We start from the raw sequence: 16,348 nt of genomic DNA on the forward strand, positions 1-16,348 counted from the left end.
CAGGTTTCCCCTGCAGCAACATCTACAATGGCAGTGTCTAAAACTGAAGTTTGAAAGGCAACACCATTCATGTTGATGCCTGAATTCACTTGCAAAAGAAATCATGCTGCTAATACATAACCGATAACCTTGATTTTCATGCTATACCATCCATCCATCCATCCATCCATCCATCCATCCATCTTCTTCCGCTTATCCGAGGTCGGGTCGCGGGGGTAGCAGCTTCAGAAGGGAGGCCCAGACTTCCCTCTCCCCAGCCACTTCTTCCAGCTCCTCCGGGGGAATCCCGAGGCGTTCCCAGGCCAGCCGAGAGACATAGTCCCTCCAGCGTGTCCTGGGTCTTCCCCAGGGCCTCCTCCCGGTGGGACGTGCCCGGAACACCTCACCAGGGAGGCGTCCAGGAGGCATCCTGACCAGATGCCCAAGCCACCTCAACTGGCTCCTCTCGATGTGAAGGAGCAGCGGCTCTACTCTGAGTCCCTCCCGGATGACTGAGCTTCTCACCCTATCTCTAAGGGAGAGCCCAGCCACCCTACGGAGAAAACCCATTTCGGCCGCTTGTATCCGCGATCTCGTTCTTTCGGTCATGACCCAAAGCTCATGACCATAGATGAGGGTGGGAACGTAGATCGACCGGTAAATCGAGAGCTTCGCTTTTTGGCTCAGCTCTCTCTTCACCACGACGGACCGGTACAGCGCCCGCTTGACAGCAGACGCTGCGCCAATCCGCCTGTCGATCTCCCGCTCCCTTCTTCCCCCATTCGTGAACAAGATCCCGAGATACTTAAACTCCTCCACTTGGGGCAGGACACCCCCCCTGACCCGGAGAAGGCACTCTACCCTTTTCCGGCTCAAGACCATGGCCTCGGATTTGGAGGCACTGATCCCCATCCCGGCCGCTTCACACTCGGCTGCGAACCGATCCAGCGAGAGCTGCAGATCACGATCTGATGAAGCCAAAAGGACCACATCGTCTGCGAAAAGCAGAGATGAGATCCTGAGGCCACCAAATCGGATCCCCTCAACACCTTGGCTGCGCCTAGAAATTCTGTCCATGAAAGTGATGAACAGAATCGGTGACAAAGGGCAGCCCTGGCGGAGTCCAACTCTCACCGGAAACGAGCCCGACTTACTGCCGGCAATGCGGACCAGACTCTGACACCGGTCATACAGGGACCTGACAGCCCGTATCAAAGGGCCCGGTACCCCATACTCCCGGAGAACCCCCCACAGGGCTCCCCGAGGGACACGGTCGAACGCCTTCTCCAAGTCCACAAAACACATGTAGACTGGTTGGGCGAACTCCCATGCACCCTCCAGGACCCTGCTGAGGGTGTAGAGCTGGTCCAGTGTTCCACGACCAGGACGAAAACCACACTGCTCTTCATGCTATACATAGACCCTATTTAGACATGAATCAGAATATGTATGTGTAGCTAGCTAAGGCTTAGACTGGAATATTTTATTTAGGTTAATGGATGGAAAAATTCCAAGTATTTGTATTTTTATGTATTTTAGTGCACTTACAACAAGATGTTTCTTCAGTATCATCAGATATTGAGCTCAGTTTGTTTCCATTAAGGGAACAATGTCAGTTAATCATCCTAAATTGTAATTTCTGACCAGATTCACTATATTGGGCAGTAGATTTCTGACCAAGCTTTCTGTCAACACAGTGCTAATTCATTGAGATTTCTATTTTTTTTTAAACAGGTGATAATAAAAGCTAGATGAATATACACAAAGAGACGAACAATCCATGCCAAAACCAGTCTATGTGCAGGCCTCTGATGAGAATCTAAAATCTGTTTTAAATGTCAAAAAACTTTAACCTTTAGATCTAAGAATCATTCATTGTTTAGATGTATTGTCATGTAAAAAATAACTCATGAAGCTCTTCGAGAAATGTTAAAGTCTAAATTGTACTTGATCAGTGAAAATCCTTTGTGACCAGATAACTTGAGGTCTGAGAAGTCTCTTAAGTAAATAAAAATGAAGCAGGAGTTCCCTAGTAAGACAAAGAGGAGGACCACATTTTACCAATGTCTTCTTCTTCCTACATATACTCCAAAAGACAATGCCTTGTGAAAAAAAAAGATAGACCAGAGAAACAATGGGTTCATAACAGAGATTAAAGTCTTTGCATCACATTAAACCACATTTGCTACAATACAATATCATGCTTTCAGTCAGCATGTTAACAAGCTATCTGTCTGGTGCTCACGCTTCTTTTAGAGCCCACAGTTCTCCATTCAGGACAGATGTTAACTCTCCTACTGTCCTTGTCTGAAGGACGCAAAATCTCTCTCTCTTTCTCTTTCTCACACACACACACAGATAGATGAGAACACAAACCAAACCGGACACACAGTGAAACCTGCTGAATGAAAATTAACCCCTGGTGGTTTACCCAGATAAAGTTACACACCAACATGCATGTGCATTTGCACAAACACACATTTATCTAGAGAGCCTTATTGACTTTTTGATTTCATGCTTCCACACACTCACACATCCCAACTTCCCCTGTCGTGTGTTCCAGCTGACTCTTTGTTCATGCTGTCTGTGTGTTGTCCTCCAAAACCTGGTGGATACAACATACAGAGTGCAGAAAACACAACTAAAATAGTGTTTAAAATAACACAGAAAAATTGGTAGAACTTCCACTGAGCCATAGAAGCATTGAGGGGTTGGGGGTAGGCGAAAGGGGGAAGGCGAACTCTGTTTTACTGTTTGTTTTTTATGCTGTCCCACAGTATGCCGGTTATTTTCAGGGAGCTGCTGTGGTGTGGAGGTGGATAAAAGGCGACATCACCTCCAAGCTTGTTCCCCCTCCATTTCCACATCATCTACCAGGTTAAACACAAATGACCAGGGTTAGCATTTGATCATTTCATTTGAAGATAGCTCTTCTGGAATTAAGCTGAACCTTCAAAGAGTAGGTTTGTGAAGCAAATTACGACAGCATCTTAAAATTGCATTATCCGTGCCTACAACTGAGGTGTCCGATTAGTGTGCTTTTAAAGAAATTGCAGAATAAAGTGGTAATCACCCCAGTACCTTTCATGACCCTTGAAGTTGCTTGGGTCTGCTTCCACAAGTGTTACTGCTCCAACAATCCTACTACACACCAGGGGCAGATCTGCGACTGTGACTGGATCATTTTTCATCTGTAGTCACCCAGTTTCCTCTAAGACTTTGACAAGGGGTTTATCTCTTATACCCATGACTTTCCCATCTTCCTGCATGAATCAGTCACAGGGACTGTCTTGCAGTTCATCTTCATCTTTAAACAATTAAAACCACTCCTGGGAGGTCCATTTTGTGTAGACAGCTAATAAATATTCCTTAACACCATTTTCTGTTAAAGGTTGTCATTTTTAGTTCTTTTAAAATTGAAATATGACTTCCAAGACAAATAGCACTGAAACTGTGTCAATGTCTTAGACCGCAATGTCCAATTCTTTTATAGCCGCAAGCCAAAAACTCCAGCATATATTTCATATCTCTGCTTTTTCTGCTGCCTTTCCTCTCCTCCTCTCCCTCAGAATTGGTTCGTTTGTGGAAGAGCCTTCAGAGAGCTCGTTGTTGCCATGTAAGTATGAGAGGCAGAGACCAACGCCTATAAATACCTCAGCTCTGTCAAAGAGGAAAAAGCCTTGAATAATTCAGTTACAATCAGACAACAGAGGGAACTACTTTACACGATCCTCAAACCCTGTGACAACTTATTACAACACACGTGAGGCCAAGGTCAAACTACAGATGCACACCAAAAACTAATTTTGTAACAAGAAAGGAGCAGAATGTGAAGAACAAATTTATCTCAAACAGAATCCTTAAAGGCTTTCAAAATCCCAGAAATGCAATGATTCATTTCCTCCAAATGATTTACTTTCTCTTAACTGCCTAATCGTCCAACTGTAAATTTAGTAGCAGTATCTAGGTTTTGCTCACCTCCATGTCTAAAATTGATTGATTTTTTACAATATTACAATAATGAATGAATTATTGATTTTTTAAATTCAATAATTAAATTGAATAATGAATTTTTAAATAATCCTATGCCTTATTAAACATAATGTGGCTGCACTGTAAGAGGGCATCTTTGTGGTCAATGCAGTTGTGATCCAGTTGTGAGAATAAGGCACAGTTGACAATCCTGCTGTATCTGAACATTTAAGGAGTGACATGAACTAAATAGACAACTCAGAATATACAAATGATGACAATTACAGTATATAAACTTTACTTGTGTTAACACTGCTTATTTTTTAAACTATGTTCGAGGAGGATTCAGAATGGCATTTCTATAGACTGACTCTGTTGTTTCTACACTCAATAGGAATTAACGCCCAGGTTGATCAATGAGGGAGTTTGAAACAAAGCTTCCAGAGATGAAACCTAAATTTAAAAGGTAATAATCACTGACAACATGGGATTTCTTTTCCCATGTCTTTCTCAAATCAAAGTGATGTACAGCGCACTTTCATTTGTACCACCTAATGTTCTTTTCATCACACAGCATACGAGTGAAGAGTAGTGTCTGTCATGTTTTGGTATTATGAATGTCTATAGATGAAGTGACCAAAAATGTTAACACTTTACCTGAAAAAACTACAGGTACAGGTAATATAGACCAGACTCTGAGAGCTGCAGTTACCTTCCTGTTTAGTTGTTTATCATTGTGTGCCTGCATGAGCATGAGCACATGAAACCAACTGTCCCCCAGTTAAGTCCTTGTCAAATGTGATATGTCTCTTGTCCACCATCAGACTGATTTCAGCATTGATTCATTCTTCAAATAGTATTGCCATCTATTATGGTTTCATATGGATCTGTCCTCCACCAAGAGAGATAGCTCAACACACTTGACTGACTTCTGATGAAAGGTGCAGCAAGTGGCCATCAGTCTGTGCCAAGCAAACAAACAAGAGTCACACACACGCACACACACTTTAAAAATATGTAACTTTATGGCACAATCTGCAGAGGTTTTATCAAGGGTTATATGGCTGGACTGTTCTTGTGCTGCCTGTCTATAATACTGACTCAGCTAAACTTTAATACCTAAGACATGTCCCACAACCTGTGCTTTATTATTTCTCTCGCTTTCTTTCTCTCTCTTTTGCCTTTTAATAAGATGGATTAGTTGGCAATGCTAATCTATCTGCTGACTTCACATAGAATATAGACAATAAGTAAAGTGTGTGTTCGTGTATAGGCACAGAAGTGAATAAAAGCGTGTTCATTTGCATGCACATACTCTGCTCTTTTGTGTCAGCATTTAAATAGTCACTCTGAATTTTACCTGTCAGCACTGGAGAATGAGTGATTTGCAATCTCTTTCAAAAAAGAGTAATTCAGGCTAATAAAAAAAGTTTTCTGAAAGAAGGTTCCACTGAATGGTAGTTTATGAACTTGCTCAGATTATAACTGGATAATGAAAATAACAAAATAAAATATTCTAAAATATGTACCTATAGCATGATGAACTGAAGCAAATGCAAAACACAGCTAAACATGTGGACCACAACAAACTGAAAAATTTGTTTGCAGTGTTTTTCTGTTGCATTTGTTTTTGTGTGTTTTGGAGTTTGCATCATTCATGCATTTTCAGCACGTTTTGCTGTTTGCTGCATGTTTGCACCTTTTTGAAGCATTTTTCGCTTTCTCTTGTGTATTTGCTCCTGTCACCCACTGTAGGTTGTACTGTTGGCGTCACATTGCACTGTCGATTAAGAGCATTGAACTTTCATCCCCAGAGGGTCAGGTGATCATCTTGGGAGAATAAAAACAGTTCCCACTAGTAACGTCCTCTGTCCTGACGCAGTATTAAATTGCAACTTTTCCATCATTCATCTATATAAACCAAGGACAAATCATAAGAGACATTTGTTCTAGATAAGAGACATTTGTTATATAGAACAATTGTTATAGATAATTGTGCCAAGGACAAATCATAAGAGGCACATATACAGTAAGCCTTATGCAGAATCTTGGCTACAAAGTCAGGATCAACACACAAGGACTCAGATATATAGACATAAGACAACGTATGTGTTTTTTTGTATGTCTTTACTTTGTGTCCTCTATCAGTACATATGCCTACTGAGTAAGTTATCTTACTTTCTGCCAACTGTGTCTGACAGCTGCTACTTAATTGACAAACCGATTCTGTTTGAGTAGAGTGACGGACTCCAACACAATTCCAGTCCATGGAATCAGGTGTTGACAGCAAACATTAATGTTGTATCACTAAACGCTTACAAGATAAACAAAGCCTCACTATGTGTAGGGGAAGACTTTAGGCATTTACTGTTGCTAAAACATAGCAACGGTAAATGTCTGGTGGACATTTAGTGAAAATTGAATTTTTACATTTGATTTTAATCAGTGATAATTAAACGCAAATGAACATTTCAAAACCAAATGCTGATGGATTGAAATAGTAAATGGTCTGCTTTGTATAGCACTTTATCAAGTCCTGAGGACTCCAAAGCACCTCACATTACATCGATTCCATTCAGTCATTGTTGTGACTGAATATAGTCACTCATTCACCCACACATTCACACAATATGCTAAGACTGATATAGAGAGTGTTATTTTTTGCCTTCCCTTACTTTCCCTCTTTTCTAAAGTACTTACCGTATTTGGTTTCCAGTCCTAGAGGAGTTTGAGAACATTGTCTACTTATGTTTTCTTAGAAGTCCATTGTGTATTTCTTTGAACTGATATTCCAAGAAGACTTGGTTCCCAAAATGACAAAATCGCATGGTCCACAGTGGTATTGTAAATGTGTCCCACTTAACTAGTCACTAATAATGATTAAGAGACTGCTTCCTCTCCTTTTTATTTTCTTTCACAGCAAGAGATATTAAGTCCCAAAATGAATTTCTCCAATCCTCCCCAATATGTTACTCAAATAGGGTTTAAACTAGGTTAAAACAAGCTGCTATATGGGGACGATAGTGGTGACGGAAGTAGGTGTTTACCAGTTCGATTCCTGGTCCGTCTGTCCACCCTTGTTGTTTGTGTCCTTGGGTAAGACACTTCAGCTGTTGCCTGCTAGTGTTGGCGCAAAACTGTACCCTAACTTCAGTCAGACTGCCCCAGGGCAGCTGTAGCAACAATCCAGTAGCTTGTCATTGTCAGCGTGTGAAGGTGCCCTTTGAGATTTCAATTTGATATATAAAGGACACTGTAAATAAAATTGATTACTATAATGTTATAACACACTACTTAAGGCATAAGTATAGTCTCTAACAACTTTATTAGGCACACTTTGCTGGTGCGGGTTGAGTTCTATTTAAAAATACCTTAGTTCTTGGTGGAATAGACTCAAGTGTCAGAAATGATCCTTAGAGACTAGGGTCCATATTGACATCATAGAATAACTCACTTGCAAATCTCTTCTTCCACCTCATCCCAAAGGTGCTCCAGTAGTTTAAGATGATTTGAGATTTGTGGTGCATTATCCTTAAGGAAGCAGCCATCAGAAAAATAATGCACTGTAGTCATGAAGGGATGAAAACAGAGAAGGTAGGAGGGATCCATTAATCTGTGCAACAAAAACTTAACTGATTCACTATTTGGGTTAACAGGCAATTGAACAGGTGTACCTAATAAAATGGATGGCGAGAATAGCTGAAAATAACCTTAAGCAAAAATGCCTTTCATTAAACTCACATTTCTGTATTTTTTATTGATCTGTTGTAATTTTTAAAATATCAAATGTTGTGCTCTCTTTAGCTGCAGGCAGAAAATCATCACAATTGGCAGAATTAAAGGCTTTAAAACACATGTCTAAGTAATTAATCTTCTTAATGTTTCCCTCAGTGAAATAAATTACTAAAATAAATGGACTTTTCAGTAAGCTCATGTCCTGGTCCAGCTAACGCATAACAGCTTACTGAAATGCTAGCATGTTTGCTTGTTGTTTCAATACGACCTGTTGAAATAATGCATAGTATTTCAGTGGCTTTATTGTTACTGTTTCTGAGGAAAAAAAACTGCTGAAAGGAGACATTATTCCTCAGTGTCAGCTTATCGCCACAACCATCAAACACATAACTAACTGTCTGTGACTAATGATGTGGCTAATTGCATTGTACTGTTTGTTGTGTATTGCACCTCTGGTACTTTCTAGTACTCATTTTTATTTTATTTTGGTTTTACTCTATTTTTATTTTTATTATTTTTGCATTATTTGGTCAAAAATAATTTCCCGGAAGGGATCAATAAAGTGATCCTGAATCTTGAATCTTTTCTTTCAAACAAGGACAATTCATTGACTAGTGTTATGGCTGCTCTCTGAAAACAGCTGTCTGAGCTCCAGCATCCACAAAAGTAAATCCTTGAATTGGATTCAGGTGGCATATAATCATAAAAAGTAAACCAAAAATATATATTTACATTTAGTCCAGGAATAATGGTATTTTAACAATGCCTTAATCTGAATCCGTGGATACTTTAGGTATTCCATTTTTAAATTCTATTTTCTGGCTTTTATAAGAACTTCTCATTGCTAATTCTACAGAATGGATTTGAGTCTTGCATATACATTGAAAATAAGAGCATCAGACTGTGAAATAGATGTATTCAGTAGGGGGGTCAGGTGAACGCATCAATATTAAAAATATATTAAGCATTAGCATTAGTTTAGAATTACAACCAGAACTACTACTATTATATGAATATCTCATACAATTATCAGAGTTGAAAATGGTGTTGTTATAGATAATTGTGCCTGTTAGGATCAGTCAGTTGTGAGATGTGTTGGGGAAGTGAACTGTGAGCTACAAATTAGTGACTCTTCTCTTGTCAGACTTTCACATTTTACAAACTCCTTCAAAAAGACCTAGACCTAGACACCGGCCCAGTTTTACCTTTGACGGTTGTAAAAAATGAATGTTGCTTGACTGTATAAAAATATTTTAGAAAATGTTCCTCTGATGTCATCATAACATCCTTGGCTCAGATTTAAAAAAAAAAAAAAAAAGAAGAGCTGGGCGACAAGAGGCCTTCCAATGTGATATTGTGTCTGAAAAATAAAGATAATGTTAAATTTTTTTCTGCTGCCTTCAGTGCCAACAACAGGAAAGGATATGCCCTTTGATGGCCTATAACATGATGAACAAATCACAATCAGCTCAGTAATAACACTGTGAAGAGCAAGAATGCATTCAACTGTGCATCCTTCTTAGATACACTTGCTTTCGCTCACAGCTTTTGATTCCTGCCTACTAATGACACAAATTGCCAACACTTCACAGTCAAAAAAGATGTGCAGATGCTCTCTATCCAACCAAGAGTCAGTATTTGGGATTTAGTTTCTACTGCTTATGCTGTCTATTGCCTTGGGTAAGAATGACCAAGCAGCTGTTTAACAAACCGAGAACATGCATAAACCATGTGCTTGATATATCGACTTCCCTCGAGTTAGTTGCTTTGCATCCAGTCACAGGGAGGACACTCATTGTATGACACCCAACATCTTGAGCAGCACCCTGGAATGAAAATCTAATATAAAAACATACATTGTGTTTGCCTTATTCCAAAACCAACTTGTTTTAATAATAAGACAGAGGGAAGTAATCTACATTTCAACCTTTTGTTGGAGATCACTATGAGGCAACACTGCAAGACTAAGACTGGAACATCTAAGCAATGTCAACGTGATTCAGTCTGATGATGCCAGTCATGATCCTCAATTTAAGGTAGTAAGCAGTTTCTCCCACCCATATTGTCTTAAGGGACTTCCTAATCACCACAGTAGAGTCCTTCTCCTTCCTGGGTATCAAAATTGGTCACCACCTCAAATTCGAACTGGACCTCACCAAAAAACTGAGCAGAGGATGTTCTTCTTGCTGCAGCTGAAGAAGGTCAACCTACTTTTGGATTTCACTTCTACACAGTCATCACAGAGTTCACCCTCATCTTCTTTATCACAACTTGGTATGCTACTACCACCGCCAAAGACAAGAGCAGGATGCAGTGTATCTTTCACTTTGCAAGACCTTTTTTCCCCCAGGATCCTGAAGAGTGCTGGAAAGATTCTTGCCAACTCATCTCACATCAGACATGAACTTTAGTAACAAAGTAAATAACTGATTTTTATAAAACAATAACAATTAAATAAACTAAATTAAAAAAAAAACAAAAAAAAACTGATTGCATAAATGTTCACCCAGATCAAATACTTCACAAATGGTCTTGCTGTTGTGGGTCTGGTTGCAGGAATAAAAATAAAGGTATATTCCCCTTGTTGAGTAATTCACCTTGTTAAGTTAAAGCCACAACAGACCAAATCCAGTTTGGGTAATTCATTTGAACATTTTCTCTACACAAACTCAATTGGATATAAAAATACCAATTAGGTTTCCACCATGTGATCCCTTATGTAATCCAATTGCACAATTTCCCTATCACTCTTTTTTTCTTTGGTACCCCTCACTTCCTTCTTCACATCAGTCTTTTCTGCTGCAGCAACACTGATGCTTAAGCATTCTAAGTGAGTGCAGACACACTCCAAAACTTCTTAATGGGCAGGCTAAAATTAGCTCAGGCTGGATCTGACTGGGCTGATTCAGGCAGCTGTGAGTCATTCAGCTGTGCTACTATGTAAAGAGAGCGAAGGAACATAGCTCATATGCACAAAAAGAAATAAAGAACAAAAAGTTTGCACATCTTTATAACCACTGTACAAATCAGGAGAATTGCAAATAGCGTAATGCTAAAAGACAGAGCTATGATCCTTAGGGACATTCAACACTGCATTATGCCAAGAAAGACAAATTAAAGCTCATTCTTTGGAAATCATGAATGCTGTTTAGCATAAGGGTGGCATATTTGTCTTAGGGGAGATCTTCTTACTGAAAGACAGAAGGATGGGAAGGGTGGGGGCTGGACAGTTCTGCTGGAGGGCTGTAAGATCCTAACAGATTGTCGACAACAGATTAACAGTGCCATTGCGAAAAATTAGTGTCATCGCAATTAGTTTGCATCATTAGAAAAGGAAAAGCAGTTCACAGTCACATCATTATCCCCTTCATCGCTGCAAGTAAACATCCACTATTAACCCCAAGTAACAGGCCAGCAGCATGTGTGCATATGTGTATGGGAGAGTAAGCAGAGTGTGTGCAGATGTTCAGTACATAATGTTCTGCTATATTATATGGGCATATAATATTTTTAGCTAAAAAGCAACATTATTTTAATCTTAAGCATCATATTGCCATGACAAAGAGCTTGAACATATATCAGCAGTTCACCACTACATTATTATTGTGCCATTCAATCGATAGTTGCTGAAGTTTTTAAAAATCTTTTTCCTTCATCAGCCATGTTTTCTCTGTTTCTTTTCACTTTCTGTTGGCTTTGACTCATCATCTTCCCCTGTCTGTCCCCTAGAGCACTAGCTGGAGATGAACTGCTACTCGCAGGTAGCTCTGGCCGTGCAGAGAGAGAGGAGCAGAGTGGTGACGGATAACCAGGAGAACCGGTGATAGTTTAAACTGCCTCTTTCATGTGGCCACCTGCTTCCTTTCTTTGTCTTTCTCATTTTCTGTCCCTCTGACTGAAACCTTCCTCCCCCCTTTTTGTCTCCCTCCGGTTCTTCCATCATTGCTCTTTCAAACCTGGCAGAGGAGAGGTTTGGAGGCAGGGATAGATAAAGAAAGATACCACTTTCAGAGTCATGGCTCATGGTGATGTGCAGTGGTAGAGTGAAATTGGCCAATAGCAGGAAAGAGAGAGAGCACACTCAATAGTATTAAGGTTACTTAATTGTGGACTGGGTTGTCTTTCGTGCTTCACTACGCTGAGACATATTGCCCTCAATGTCAGTAATGGCTCAATGACTGCTTCCTGATAAACAAACCGTGCATGTTTATGTGTGTCCCAGTGAATATCTTACTGTGTTATCCTGAGTTGTACTGCGGCTGGATGGCTGCCGATGAATGTTAGGGTGGAGGATGAGATTTTAAATGCTTCAGTAGATTCAGAAATGAGCAATTTGGTTAATGGCATAATGTAGTTCATTGGCTAGCTCATGTTTAATTATTACAAGGGAATTTAAATACATTGACATTACCAAGAAGTATGCAGTGTAGGCTACATTTTACATTTACTCCTTGTGAATATATATTTTTATATATACAGAAATGAATTTTTGAGAGACGGTGACTTACAAGTCTCTCCCCTAACGCAGAGTCCATATTATCAACGAATTCTAAGATTATGCTTCCAGTGACATAATTTTAGGAAAATTCTCAATTTCTGGAATTCTATAGTTTTTCTTACATACATTCACAAAGCACCTTAGGTCCTAAGTCAGACTAACGTGATAAAATATTAGGAGTAGTGAGGAGGGACCCCTTAAGCAGGGGCGATGGTGGAGGAAGCGACAGAAATGAGACATAAGGTCTGTAAAATGGATAGAGCTGTGCCAGCCGCAGGAATTACTTCTCTGTCCTGTTTGTTTTTTGCATCCTTTACTTCCCCATTTCATGTTGTACAAACTGTTGGCCACTGAGTAAAATAACTGGTCTCTTTGTCATGTCCTATTTGCACCAGGGAATCAATAAGTTGAGGTAAATACAGGTATCAGAATCTGTGACAAATTTAAAAAGATAAGCTATGGTTTAGTTCAACTCAATTCAAATTCAGAGATACTTAATTGTTGCAGAAAATAAACTTGATAGATAGATTGATTTATTAATCTCAAAGGGAAATTAAATATTGTTGTAACTCATATTAATTCAAATTCTTAAGTTAAGAATTGTTTCCATCACCTATATGCTAAAGGGATTGCTAAGGTAACAATGGCACTGATGATTTTGTCAAAAAGACAACATAAAAGAAAAATAATAAAAGTATAAGAAACTCAAATTTAAGGTGTAGGAATTTTATCCAGGCGAGATTATCCTTCTGCAATAAGATATTTGTTTATTTTAAAGGTTTTTACACAACAACAATTATTATTCATTGAGCTTGAATTTTCTTTAAATATGAACCCATTTAAATATAGGCTACCCAACACAAATTGGGTAGCCTCAGCAACCATATAGGCTGCTGAGGTCATTTGTTGGATCCACTTCAGACTTCTCACAACACCACTACAGGCACATGACAACTATCCGCTCAACAACATTATAGAAAAAAAACTTCACGATAGGATGGATATATTGAGGTTGAGGATCATTTTTAATCCCTCAAAAAACTAGATCTCAAAGAGTTCCATTTTTCAAGATTTATGAGTGAGTGGACTTTCATATCGCCCCATTTCCCATCATGCCTCCTTCCTTCTCTCTTCTTCTTTCTAACTGAAAGACATACTCAACCATCTCTGCTTCCCTGTCTCTTAGAGTATACTCCACCATCCGTCTCTCTGGCTATCTGGCCCCTTTCTTTCCAACCTTTCCCTATCTTTTTCTCACAATGCATTTAAATCGGGTATTTAGAGATTCCGGCTGTTCTCTCCTCTTTACACCTGCTCTGAAGTAACCTCAATCCCTCAACGCTTTTAACCAAGAAAATTCCCCAGCTGCTCCAGAAATAGGCTCAAGGAGACATCTGCCAGATCACACAAGGAAGGGGGTGATATTTATGAGAGAAAAAAAGTCCCTGTCCCATTACTAAATGTGTTTTTTTTGCTGCACTGCTAAACTACCTCACAAGATGGCCAACTGGTTTCCATGATCCCTCCTTATGAGACTCAGTGGAGTTTAGCACTGCACATGTTGCTGCCCTTGGGAATGCACCAAACAAAATGTACCATCTGTTAGTTAAATGGCTGTCCAAACCGAAATGTGGTCACATTAATCTGATGTACTCCCAGTTGTTTACTAGTTACAATGTTTACATTGATCTCTGCTGCAGTAGCATGGATGATTTGGTAAGAAAAATAACCTGAGTGCTAAAAATCGCCAGACTTTGTTGTTTTAACTTGCTGGTGATAGTATATGGCATCCATTTTAAAATTTGGATTGTTTCTTTTCCGATCAGAGGATCTTGCATCAATATAACATTAAGAACTATCTTTTTGAAAGATGAGAAAATTTACAGTCAAAAAGAAAAAAAGGTAGTAAGTAAGTATGTTGCTTGGCCTTAAACAATTACTAAAGGAAGAAATTTAAAAAGAAAACAAAGCAGAACATCTACTTGAAGGTGGAATCTGTGACTCTTCTTTGATTTCAAGTGCCAATGTACACCTGCTTTTATAAGAAAAAGCTCTAGCATGCACAGTGAATCAGAGAATAACTTAAGCTTCCTGTTTGGTCAGTTTGACAATCTGTAATGCACAGTTTGGTTGAGACAGGATGACCTGGTCAAGCTTTCAACTGGAGCTACAGCAAATAAGGCTCTAATTAAAAGCCCCTGAAAACCTGTTTCAAACTAAGGACAGTCTGTCTGGGAAGCAAATGTAACGAAGCTGAGAATATGTACTGTAATCTCCTGTAGTTGTCATTCCTTTTCAAAAAATGTACAAATCAGATATGACAATTGGAAATAATCCTGTGGTGATAACAGAGTTTAAACCAAAACTGCAAAATTTAATTCCAATTTATTTTAATCTAATCATGTTGTTTTTTTCGTTTGTCTGTTTTTTTTAACATGTAATTATTTTTTAACATGATGATCTTTGTTTGTGTTTGTGCTGCTCCACTGTGCCCCCAACTTGCCCCTTGAAAAAAGACTTAAACATAAAATTAGGCTTTGTTTTAGTGTCTTTGTGTAGTAAAAGCAGTATCCTTCTCAAACGGCCTGGCACCAATGTCTTTGGCTGGCACCTGTGTATTTTGTGCAGCCTGATAACAGGAGAATGAGAGCGTGCATCAGGTTGATAACAGCTGGCATCAAGTGTTAGATTGGTTGTGTTTCTTAGAAGGCTTTTTATAAAGCAAGGTTGTGCAACTATGGTTGGAGAAATTGGAGGAGTATTTCTTCTGCTGTTTCATCTGTGAAGCTAAAGGTTGAGGAAAAAAGGAGATCTTCCTTGATGTAGCACTGGACTCCTTTTTTGTAAAAGATGAACAACACTGTATTCACATAGACATGTGTACAAGAAATACTTTTTAACCTTTAAGAGACCCTTAAAATTATATGTTTTTCTTTAATTTTGCATAATTTGGGCTATGAAAATTTCACAAAATTTGGCCAAGATTGGTATTTTCAGTGAAAGTTTCCAGTTTTTCTATACTTGCTTTTACTTTAAATATTCCATTACTAAATCAAGCAGTCTTTTGCCCTTTGGCCTTTTCTTCTGCAACTCAGTTTCTTTCTAAATATATACTGTAAATATACTACCACTTAAATTTAAGACCAGCTTTTACACCAGCTTTTATTTGTCCCTTGAATGAAAGCCCATTTGGAAATCCGTTCAAAATGTTTCATTTCTTTATGCTTCAATGGGGAAGGGCATCTATTTTCTAATGCAATGTAAATCTACAAAGTGCATGCATGAAAAAAACAAACTATCCAGTGAATAAAAATTGATAATAATCAATGTTACTGCTTATTTTTTTAAACTCCCAGGCTTGGACATAAAAAAAAAATCCCATCAGGATTTCTGATTTAAAAAGAGAAATCCTTAAAAAATAACAGATGAAAAAAATGAAAGAATGCATAAAAATATAATGCTTTAGCCAGCAGGATATAATAGCTGAAAAGGAAATTTCACTCAGAATTTATGCTGCTGCAAAATGTAATTCATTAAAACCAGACAATTTCAAATGTTTGAGATGATCAAAACAGTGATTACTGCTTAATATTACTGTTCAAATACCATTCAATTAATCCGAAGTGCACTTATAACTGACAAATACGTACTCAAAAATGGACTAAGTATTAATCACAGGTGTCATATTAAATAAACAAAATGAAAAGTGAAAATTTGTTTGGAGTAAGAGTTTCTGAAGATTGGAGAGAGCTAAAAAAAAAAAAACTCAAAGCAAGTCCAAAACATCTTGGACTGTTATACTATGTGCACGATATGCACATTAATTTGTACGAGGATGTGAATTATGATTTCTTACCAAGCCTTGGGTCATACTGTCTCATTTGAACTTCTTCCACACAGTCTGCTGGGAACCAGCCTGTTCTTCCTTTGACAGTGCCTTCCCAGAAACCTCCTTCACCTATACTTAGTACTGATGCAGACAGAAAGAAAGGGAAATTATTACTAATTACACAGAAAACCATGTTCATGTGATATTACTGTGAGACTGTAGAGGCTGTGGAATGTTTTAAAATAACCAAAAGGCACAAACAAAAAGACATTAAGCATTTTATGAGCTTATTTCATACAAAATACATCTGAATGTGCAAAGACAATGGGGAAAAC

The 16,348-nt window shown here is 38.7% G+C and overlaps 1 protein-coding gene across 5 annotated transcripts in view; it reads right to left on the reverse strand.

Annotated features, from left to right (window-relative positions):
- shank3a (SH3 and multiple ankyrin repeat domains 3a) overlaps nt 1-16,348 on the reverse strand; it is a 153,501-nt gene that overhangs the window by 34,262 nt on the left and 102,891 nt on the right. For all 5 annotated transcript variants that reach the window (XR_003598389.1, XM_028039669.1, XM_028039662.1 and 2 more), the window contains exon 13: nt 16,041-16,154. Coding sequence is in view for 4 of the 5 variants with exons in the window: in XM_028039669.1 (XP_027895470.1) it covers nt 16,041-16,154 (114 nt within the window). In the remaining variant the exon portion in view is untranslated. The remainder of the gene's footprint in view (nt 1-16,040; nt 16,155-16,348) is intronic.

The sequence above is a fragment of the Xiphophorus couchianus genome, chromosome 2 (genome assembly GCF_001444195.1).
Source record: "Xiphophorus couchianus chromosome 2, X_couchianus-1.0, whole genome shotgun sequence".
Classification (NCBI taxonomy): domain Eukaryota; kingdom Metazoa; phylum Chordata; class Actinopteri; order Cyprinodontiformes; family Poeciliidae; genus Xiphophorus; species Xiphophorus couchianus.